An 11,591-nucleotide genomic window follows, 5' to 3' on the forward strand; every position below is an offset into this window, starting at 1 on the left:
ACATGACAGGCGCAGGAAAAGGAATTTATCAGAGGTTTGATGCCTTTTGATCAAATCCCAGGATGGTTTACCTGGAAGAAATCAAATCGTTCAGACTTGGGCAAGAAAATGATTCTTTCTGTTGCATGATTTTTAATGGCTTCAGATGTGTCCACCACCGACCGACTCGGCGTCCTTCTCGATGGAGACCCAAAAAAAGGTTACTTGTTTTGATATTTTGCAATAGTATAATGTGACACAGATGAGGAATTACTAATTGTACCTTCAGTTCAGGCAGTGAAACACTGCCACAGGAGAAGTCACTTGGAAGCTCACATGGCTAGTGGCTTCAACACAAGATAGTAACTGTAGTGAAGCAAACAACTCATCTATGACATAAGACGTAATTGCAGCGTGAAGCTACTTAAACTAGCCTTAGCATCAGGAGCAGCTCAGCCAAGGCACTGTGAAGCTGGCTACAAGCCTCCCTGGCTTTGACATTTGTGTGCCCTAGCGTGTTATGTATGTGTGAGATGAAACAAGAAAAGTACTTGCCATACATGAGCTCTCAAAGAAGTAGTTGTAAAACCACACAGCTAACTGCTACTTACCTGTCCTGTACTTGTATTTTAAGCAGCTACCGTCACCTTCCTTCCAAAGGAAAGAGTCAAAGTTCATTGCATAGTCAATAGAACAAGACATCACAGCCCAGACTGCCTAAGTTCAGGCACCTAAACATACAATAGTTTGTTTTCCATTACGGAATGTGCCTGGGACCCCAGAAGTTACCAGACTTGAGTCAACACGAGTTTGTGCACATTCATCTCTACGTTACAGCTAACGAAGCTTTTTGCTGTTCTGCTCAACACTATTTACTCAGCTAGAGAGAGAACTACTGGGCGGAAAAATATCCCATCCCCTCCCACTCAAACTGCTGGAAGACTGGTGATTTCTTAGGCAGCTCTGGCATACATTTCACAAATACTGAAGTCAAACTGAAGAGTACAACTGGGTATTAATAACTTGCTTTCTTGCACAGAACACCTATGTGCACCTCTGCACACACCTTACTAGCAGACTAGTTTTACTGAGCGAACAATCCAGTTCTTGGACACCCTTTTGAAGTTTTCTACAATTTCTCCCACCTGCTTCTGATCCACCAGAATGATGAGTTTCCATATGTGTGCAATTTTCATCAGCGGCCTTGCCACTGCATTTACATTATTTGACCAACCACTTCTCTTGTCCATGCCTCCCTCCCTCATACATTTTCAACACTGTCACAAAGCAGTCAACACTTAAACTAACCTTTCAGCTAACAAGTCAATTTTGACAGAGGTATCTGGAAAATACACCTTTTTCTCCAGTAAGCAGGGAAGAAAGGATGCAATTCCAAAGGCACAAACTCTTCATTATGAAGATTCTCAGTACCTCTCCAACTTGGGATCCAGGGCTTTAAAACATGGATTTAAGATAGACATATTCAATCAATTCAAGGACTTCAAACTCATTTGTATCAGCCAAAGCAAGAAGCACATTTCTCACAGAAAAACAAGAACACAGACATGCACCAGAGACTAAACAAACACACATTCTTGTTCTCCCTTCCACCCTCCACTCAGATGCTATTGAAAAATAGTCGACATTAACCCCTTTCCCCCCCCCCCCCCCCCCCCCGTTTACAACATGACTCTCAAACTCAAGCCTCACTCCAGGCTAATATTGTAAAGCAAAGACAACCTTTTCCATTATAGAAGCTGAGGTGCTACCGAGGACTCCAAAGCTGCCAATGTTTGCCAAGCTGCAACGCCACCGGACTGCTTTGGACCTCAGGGTCTGACTGCACAGACCTCAGGGTCACTGGTACTATTCAGAGAGTGTCTCACTGAACCGTCAAGCAGTTTCCCACTCAGGCTAGAAGGGCACAGTCACTTTGCAAGCTATCATTAAATACCGCGTGCAAAGTGGGGATTTAATGTGGGGGCTGGAACACAGAAGTTACCGCAGACGTTCGTACGCAGCATCTATCTTGGTCTGTGTCTAGTTGTTACAACAAAGTGGCTTACCCTCCCCATTAGCTCGCCTCCCCAAGAGTCGGTACTGAAATTACACATTAGAAGCAAAATTCCTCATTCAATAAAGCAAGTTAGCCATAGCTGAATAAACAAAGTGTTACTTTTGTCTCCTGTTTCTTTTTGATGTGTATTTTTCACAATTCACTCTGTCAAGGTATTTCCATATTTTTACTTCATTTGCATATGAAAGCACTCTTTCAGCAGCACCGAGTTTGCTGCCTCTGAGTTTACTTATGTATCGTTGCATTTTTAAGTTGTGGGACACAGAAAACAGGAGTTTCTCCAGACAATTCATTATTTCTTCATACTTTTAATCACTTTCCAAGTTTTTCTGCTCTTCTCAGAAAATATACATTGCAGAAAAAAGTAACCTGGTACATTGTTTCCCAACAACAAAACCATGCTTCCAGGGATGGGCTAAAGCTAAACCATTATCCCTGCCTCTGAACCTGCTTCAGAAGCTTGAGATATGGAGCTTGCTGACAGTGAACTCTCTTCAGGGGTTTTCCCAGCATGCACAAGAGATTTTTCTCAGCAGCTACCCGTACTGCCCCTTTGAACTTCTGCTCTTAAAATTTCTTGAAAAAGAAAAAGACGTGGGGGACTATAACTGTACCCAGTAATTCCAGGGAAGCCACACTATTTGTGTATGAGGCGCTGGTCCTCAGCTGCCATTGTTGTACATGCAACAATTAAGAACAACCAATACGCAGGGGCCAACACCATATTCTGCATGATAATTTTCCCAAAGGCAACAGGCAAAAAAATCAAAGCCTCTCGGTGGCAACCGGCCCCAGAGCCATGACTCATTGGCAACAAACTTAAGGCATTTTATTCTCTGTCATTTCCGTCTCATATCTTGTTAAGCTGCCTCCTCTTGAGCACACATACACACTCAGCCACCTTCCTCACTAAATGATCCCTGATGCCCAAGACACTTTCTGAGGTGATATCCCCTAAACCCTTCCAACAAGCCACCTCCTTGATTAAAGATACCTCATCACACATTCAGCAACACCCAACCCCAACTGCTTCTCTGTCACCATTCCATCAGGCTCAGAAAGGCACATGCCTCCGAGTCCTCTTTGGCTTGGACTAACCTACCTAAACCGTCTATCTCATGAGTAGCTTCTTTTCCGCTGTTGTAATCCTCTACTTCCAAAAATCAAAACCAGCAGAACATCACAGAGTAGCTACTATCAGTCTTCACTTGTGAGGAAAATATGCCACTTAATCCAACTCTTTCTTTGTTCTGTTTCACTATGATGGAGGACCATGCTCCCTCCATCCCTACAGCCAATGTGGACGCTGGTGGCCACACAGGAAGGTTTGCCTCCGGGGCAGCACCGAGGCCAGCCCACCTGAGCTGAGTTCATACTCCAAGCACGGACCCATCCCAGGTTTCCTCTGAGAACTTCGCTGGGCCACCCCCCTTCCAGGAGAAAAACATGTGCAGAAGGAAGCGTACATCGAAACAAATAAATTCAGGGGGAGGGGGAAACTCAAAGCCTAATGAAGGGATGGAGGAACCTAACGCTTCTTACCAACTAAGCACTCACACCTAGCCCCAGAAAGCTCAGCACAGGCAGCTGGTGATCAGAGATCCAAAACTCCGAGCAGTTCACACATGCCCAGCAGCACAATCCATCAGACACCAGCAAACCAGCCACAAGAGATGTAAGCGTTTGTTACACAGATAAACTGCAGCTGACCCAAGCCACCAAAAAGCCTTTTCCAGGCTATGTTTATCTCCCTTCTCCCTACCAGCTTTGACAAGTGAAAAGTTACCAAAAAAATCTGCAGGTGCAAAATAGAGGAGTGGAGGGTGTAAAAATATGAACTGATAGCTGAGAATTCACAGAAGAAAACAGTCAAATCAGTTCTCACATGCAGACAGCTAGCTCAAGATAAAAGGAAGGAAAAGAACGGAAGTTTGCTTTCCCAGTTAACCTTCACGTTTCCCCATTATAACGCTGCATGACTATCTGTTGGTAAGTACAAAACCCAGCCTCTTTCTTAAAATACACTTACAGGATCAGAAAGTGAACTTTATGAAATACTTGTCATTAACTTACCAGTTGGCCACTAATACTATGCCAGCAACACAGGGAACATGACCACTAATAATCAAGAAATCTTGCTGCTGGGAGCACCACTTATCCGTCAGATGAACAGATGCCAATTTAGAGAGACTGAAATCTAACACACAAACAACTTTTTCCTTTTGAAATATCAAGGCATCAGAAAACATGCCTGAACACCCAAGAAGACTCCCACAACATTGTGAGCTGCAGCTAACATTAATAATTAATAAAAATATTTTATTTTTCTATATAATATATAATTGTATGTTATTGTATAATATTAAAGTATTAATAAGAAAAATAAACACATTCATATTCCAGGTTTAAAGGTGGAGCAGGACAGAGACCCTCAGAACTTCAGGATGTGTTTGCTCTGCCTGAGATAAAAAGGCTATGTGCCAGCTCAGAGCTGCGTACCATCAACACCCAGCAGGAAGTTTTGGTTTACTCCACAGTTGCTGTCAGCACTGCCTACAAGATAGATAGGTATATATATACACATACATATACATATATATAGCTTTGACATCCTGAATCTCCAGCCTTCAATCCTTTAAAGTGAGAAAGTTCTTCTGGCTGATGCTGTTGCTTACCTTCCTTAGTTCAGAAAAATACTATTTCAACCATAGTACTATGAAGGTCTCAAAGGATACACTCAAATGCTTCGGAGACTAAGCCTTCCTAAAAGTTTACAGTTTCTCTTTTTTGTATAGTTTATGCACTTTTTTTTGTACTCCTTTGCACTAACTGACCCCAATAGAGAACAGCAAATACAATTTGCAGCACCAGAATATAAGTAGTAAATAAATAATTCTCTAAACCAAGAATACAACAGCAGCCATGCTGGGTCAGACACAAGACCATCTATCCAAGACCCTGACAATGGAGAAACAGTCAAAAGCAGATGGCTAGGAAAAAAAAAGAGCATAGAAACATAGCAAGCATATGATACTTCTGCCAAGTATTTTTCCATCTGTGGCTTATTTGTCTCCTTGTGTTGAACGCAATTGCCAAATAACTTCTCTCACAATCATCAGATTGGAAAACTGGAAATGTTGAATTATTTGCTCTGAGAGCATTTACATAAAAAAATAATCAAGTCTGACAACTTCTGCACATCCATTTTACAAGACTTGCGGGTAAGAATATGAAACATGTAGACTAGACTAAGCAGCTGATTTTTCCATGATAAGGAGGGGTGTGAACCTACAGCCAAAAGAGCCCTCCCTAGAATAACTAACTGATTTGCACTTCAGGGCTGTCTTGGTAGAACAGGTCAGGTGTGCACTTCTGTGATTTACTGAGTGTTAATGATAAGAAACATACATTTTAAGCACTTTGGCAAGCAAATTTAATTCTTCCTGGAAAAAATGTGAATTTTTTCTGAATAACAGACTGAGAAGTGATGCAAGATCGAGAGTGTGATGAGTAAAAATGACACATTTTAAATAATTCAGAAGATCAGCAATTAAACTGATGTAGTACTAACATCCACACATATTTAACTTTTGATTGATCACCACTACTGCGGATATCCTCATCAATTATTAAAGTCTAATCTTGTAAAAACAAAATTCCCTATTACAGGAACAAAGCTTTGGTTTATCAAGGTTTACATTGTTACAGCCAACTGCCTAACCCATACCAGAATAACAAATAGCCAACCAAACAGAACTGAAAGTAAAATATAGGGGACTCCTATGGAGATAAACATCCCCAAAATAATGCTGGCAAGCAACAACAAAAATAAACATACATTCACATACCAAATATAACATGAACTAAGAAAATTAAAAAAGAACATGCATTCCAGTTAATCCTATATAATTGTGTATTTTACTACAGTATTGAACTAGTGTAGCAGTTACTATCAGACATCGCCTCATTTTCTAGGCAAAATCTTCCATATTTCTACATTGTACATGGTGTAAAGTACTATTGGGGTATTAAGACAGACATCTGGAGCCAGCACTCAGTATTTAGGTAGGTAAGATGGCTGCAAACATTGAACCCTACTTTTGTCATATTGTTGTGCTAAAGAATGTTTAATCTCCTGGACGATCTTTTCTTTCTGGATTCCCCTACATATCTCACACACAAGAGAAAACAATGTATCTGTATTTGATGATCCATTAACTGCTTCACAAGAATTCAGTAGTACGCAATGTCAGGTTAATAAACAGACAAAAGAGCTAAATTTTAAACTCCTCCTCACTACAAAAATTCCAAGCTTACTTGGTACCCACCTGGTAGAGATAAGACAGCGACACCACAGAAAGATAAGAGCCACAGCCCAAGGACTGCAGACACATAGCCAGCAAAAGCTTAAGGTCCACACAAAAGAAAAATAAAAAAATAAACCCACAGGCTTTTGAATCCCCTTGTTAACATCAGAGTTGCAACACCCACAAGGTCCCTTCCTTCTTCACAGGACACAAGAAAGCATATGTGTGCTCTGGGAGCTGCTATTTCTTAGAAGATTAATGAGAGCTGTTAATAGCCCAGAGCCCACGGGCCCCAACGCAGTCTAGCCTGGTCTTGGCAACTTCCATTGCTCTGCAGGAACGCAAGTCAACAGGGAGACAGTGCAAGAGTCCATACCTGCCTCTGAAACACAAGAGAGGGGATGCTGGGCTGAGTACTCGCTCCAACAACAGAGAAGAGCAAGGAAGATGCGTTATGCCACCCTCAGTACAAAACAACACTACTTCTCAACTGGCACTCTGCAAATACAGCTTCAGCAATCCTGCTACAGGATTCCAAGGCTTCCCTGCTGAGCTTGGGAAGCAGCAGGAGCTTCTACTGCAGTGCTACATAGGCAGCAGCAGCATCGGCAGTGGCCCTGCTCCAGGGTGCAGAGGGAACTCCAGCCACTGGGAAGGCAAGGAGCTCTATCCACTTGCATTGCCCTGAGACAACACAAGCCTGGGCGATTCACCTGGCATATAAAGAACCAGCTCTGGAGCTTTCCAGATCCCACGTAGAGCTGGAACCCGAATCCTCAACTAACAGTGAATAAAATACTGCAATAAGAATAAACGACTGAAAAAAGGGCTGTAAAACCAGAAGACAAAACTTTGGAGGGGCTCATTTTATCACATATGATAAAAAAAAAGCAGAAGGTCATAAGGGAAATTCTCAAAGAACAATCTCACCAAGATAACCCTCTGTTGAAGCAAAGCCCACTGCTAATCACCCACGTGGGTCTGGCCTACTAGAAACAAGCAGCAATTGCCCACAGTAAAACATGTCAATTCTAGAACTAAAGGAGATTTATTTTTTGTTAAAAAATACTGCAAAGGACATGGAAAGTGTATTTAAAACAGAACTACTGGCAGAGGGCTTTCACCATAGTAATAGATTAAGAAATGCAAAAAGCAAAAGCTCTTAACCATTTCCTCCCCCCCCTCCAAAAAGTGTTTCAGCATAACTTCGGCAGTTTCATTCCCCCCTTCCTGACACAGGAAAAGACATTTTGGACTAGATTATGACATGAAGTGACACAGCAAATGAACTTCCCTCCCAAACGTCATCAAGAGGAAACTGGAATATTGCAAGATGCTGCAGCTCCCCAAGTTTCACAAGAATATATAACCTGCATTCTCCATGTTGCCAATAACGAATTTTTACAAAATTCGGCTAAACGTGAAAACAAGGAAAATATTGAACAAGATATTTCTCACGTGAGCAATTTAACGGGAAGAATGCTCATAGACCCAATTTTTCAGGTTACTCTGGCCCTCAGCATGACAGAGCAGAGCTTCCTGACCTAATAACCAAGACCAAGATATTCATATGACCAAGACCACAAACTACTTCTCCACCCTATGCCTTCCCACGTCCTCCATCCCGGGGCTTCAAACCACAACTCGCCCTCCCTCCCGCATCCCGGAGATGCTGCCTGCAGTCACACAGTGGGCCAGACAACCCCTCACTGCCATCCCAGGGAGAAACTGCCTGCAGCCCATGCTCTCCACACATTAAATCTTTTATGTGCTGGCTCTTATTCCTGCAGGGAAAGAGCAAGCCACGTCTGAACGGTTCGGGAGCTGCCTGTATTTGAAAGTCTGACACCAGCTGGTATCAACTGGGCATTCAAAAGCACGCAGCGAGAAGAGAAGTGATGAACAGAAGCCGTAACCTCTTCAACTTCTGCCTGAATGTGCAGTCAGTCGCCGTCTGCTCGAGCCGAAGGAAGCAAACAGGCACCGCAGCCTCCCCTGTACACCCACATTTTGCAAAGCAGGTCCAAAGACACTACAGATTAGCAGTTGTGAGGCCCCTTTTGGCCCGTCAAAAACGTGTTTCTTTTCAGACTTTGTCCTACCGCCAAACTGTTCGTTTTAGGCGACTTGGCTTTACGGTAGTACCGAAATAACGCACCGGGCAGGCAGGGCGGACGCCCCGGTGCCGGCCCCCCGCGCCGGGGCACAGCGGGGTTCACCCTCCGTCCTGCGCTCCGGGTCTCGGAAAGGCGAGGCTGTCCCGAGCGAGGCCACCCGACCGCAGCTACCCCGCACCGACAGCTCCTACGTTCGGGCCCAACCAAAACGAGGGGAACGACAAACACAGGCACAGTGACCGAAACCCGGGCGGCGTCGGCGGGCAGCCCCAGCCCGAGGCGGCGGGGAGGCAAGCGCCGCTCTCACCGGTCCCGCAGGAGCGGAGCGGAGCATCCCGCCGGCAAACACCCCCCGGGGACACGGGACACCCCCCTCCGCTCCTCCGGGCCGCACCGCACCGCACCGCGCGGGGTCTCACCTGCTGTGTCCCAGATGGAGATGTTGTACGGCCCCCACTGCTTGAGGTAGAAGGCGCCGCCGACGGTGCTGACCGTCTCCTGGAAGCGCCGCTCCATGTAGCGGTGCAGCAGGGAGGTCTTGCCCACGTTCATGTCCCCCAGCAGCACCACCTTCCCGTCCGGCTTCTTCATCGCGGCTCGGCTCGGCTCGGCCCGGTCCGTCCTGCCGGCGGTCGGCTGCCGCCCGCCTGCCCGCCCGCTTCCCTCGGGCGCCCGCCGGCCCGCTCCGCCCGGCGCGGCGGAGCCCCGGAAGCGGCGGGACAAGGCCCGCGGGCCGCCCTCCGCCGGCAGCGCAAACTTCGGGGGCTCCGCCGGAGCCGCCGCGATCCGGCCCCAGCTCCGGCTCCTCCTACCCCCGGCCCGGCCCCGCTCCTGCCCCCGCCCTCCGCCGGCGCCAGGGGGAGGGGACGCGGACGGGGAGGCGGCCAGAGCTCCGCGCACCCCCCAGCCCCCGGGCCTCCGGCTCAGCCCTGCGCCGGGGGAGCCGCGGGACTCGTCCCGGCCGCCCCGGTACCCCCACGGCAGGGCCGGATCCTGCGGGGGCGTCGGGCCGGAGCCCGGCCACGCTCAGCCTGCGGGGGATCCTGGCGCGCCCCGGGCTGCCGCAATCCTTCCAGCCGGAGATAACGAAGTAACCGGCCCCGCAGCACCCCCGGAGCCCGCCGAGCCCCAGCGGGAAACCCGCGTCCCCCGCTCCCCTCCCAGGGCGCGAAGGCAGAGGCAGAAAGTTGCTCCGAAATCGGGATGTCCCACGGGGCTGTGAGAGCTGCCAGGCACGTTGGCCTTGGTGAGAGCTAGCTGTTCTGCGGGAACTAGGGGTTATTTTCCAAGTGACAGGTCTACCCACCTTCACAGGCAATTGCCCAGCTGCTGTAATTCAGCTTAATTCCAGTTCGGGTGTCAGAACTGCCATCATTTACATCACCCAGAGACCTAGCTTATCGGTTTTGCATCAGTTCTCTTCGTGCCAAAGAAATCTGGAAAGATACTTTGATGGGAAGTAAACATGTTACAAGTTTTGGGCAAGGAAAGGGATAATGTGTAAACCAACTGGAGGGGAAACAACTGTAAACAGCATTTTTAAGATAACTTAGCCGTTATCACTTTCCTGTCCCTCCTCCCACACAGAAGTGTTCAGGTAGCAGCACTTTTCAAAATGAACGAACACGCATCCTCACTCTTGCATATCTTACATTGAAACTGCTAGAATTTTTTTAGCCAGTCTGGGTTTCGCATTTATTAGGTGTTTTGATTTTAGCTTACCTGCTAAAAAGGAATAGCTGCGTAGCAGTATTTTTTTTAAGCCATGCCCAGTTAATTTTGCTTATTCTGCTTTTACTGCCCAGATTTGTGGTTTTGCAGCTGTAGCTGGTGATAAATAATTTCAGTTCAGAATCAGGTATCCACCAGATATTAAAGCACCGGAGGTACCCAAAGAGCAAAGATGTTAAATTATTTGGGGGTGGGGGAAATTGTACGAGAGACTCAAAAATAATAATATGGGATGTGATTCAGGGCTGTGTGAAATACCATGTGAGGTGGGGGTTGTTTCACTTTCATCACTGTATGACAATATTTTGCTGTGGTGTGTGCAGCCTTTGCCTCAGATTCCTGTTTCCTGCCTGGATTCCCATCACAATCCCAGAGTTGGGAAAAAGAAGCTCACTGAATCAAAGCAATTCCCTGAAGGTGTGCAAAGCTAGCAAGTTTCTTCTGGGTGCCTGGTATGAAAGTATAGAAAGAACACACATTCTCTTTGCATGGATGCTATTTGCAAATTCCCACGTGCAATGTTACACCCTTTTGAAGCGGCAGGCACCATTTCAGAAAGAGGAAAGAAGGATCTTCTATCAGTGAGCTTAGCCCATGAAGATCTGAATGGGTAAAGGGATCCTCAGTGTAGGTACTCTCACTTTATGCCTTGATTTACTGTCCACATAATAAAGAAACACCTAAAAGCTTAAGTACGACTATTGATTTACAGCGGTGCTTCTGCTACCAAATCGTATCAGTTGAAGCGCTTAAAACAATTATACCTGTGTTTTACCAAGATTCTGCTGTAATTTAGTTATTTGCATGTACTAGTGAAATGTAGCTCTTTCTGGTGTCCAAACCAGGTATCAATAGTTTCTAACAGTGACACAGAGAAATTAGTACATAAGCCAGTTTCAATAATAGGCTGAAAATGCAACTGGGATTTTAGGTTTTGTTAATAAATAACATACACGATAAAGAGACAACACCGCTCCCTTCACAGATGTTTTCCATGGTTGCTTGAAACAGATACCCACATCCCCACATTTCTGAGCATCCGTATGTCCAGCTAGCAGCAGTCTGACAGACAAGGGGCTCTCCTGAAAGTGCCACCAGCCAACTTGCACTGATGGCAATGCATTACTTTTGTATAATCATAGCCTAGCTAAGTGAGACAACAAATCCATCCGGCCCAATACTCATTTGGACCTGGTACCACAGCTGACGACTCTGACTGGGCCAGGGATGAGCATTATCCCACTACTGTGCACCTCCCACTCACCTCTTAAAGGATCATCTCTGTTTCATAGTAATCTACCCCTGATAATCAGGCGCAATAGTATTGGAGGGTACCACGTGTTGTTTCAAATCCTTGGGAGAATTCAGGGAAATGGTGAT

At 46.0% G+C, this 11,591-nt stretch overlaps 1 protein-coding gene across 1 annotated transcript in view; it reads right to left on the minus strand.

Moving 5' to 3' along the window:
* RAB20 (RAB20, member RAS oncogene family) overlaps positions 1-9,246 on the minus strand; it is a 28,363-nt gene extending 19,117 nt beyond the window's left edge. Inside the window, exon 1 of the mRNA XM_037377322.1 lies at positions 8,900-9,246. Within this exon, the coding sequence (XP_037233219.1) occupies positions 8,900-9,071 (172 nt within the window). The 5' untranslated portion in view covers positions 9,072-9,246. The remainder of the gene's footprint in view (positions 1-8,899) is intronic.
* Positions 9,247-11,591: the final 2,345 nt, after the last annotated feature.

This window comes from Falco rusticolus, chromosome 2 (assembly GCF_015220075.1).
Source record: "Falco rusticolus isolate bFalRus1 chromosome 2, bFalRus1.pri, whole genome shotgun sequence".
NCBI lineage: Eukaryota > Metazoa > Chordata > Aves > Falconiformes > Falconidae > Falco > Falco rusticolus.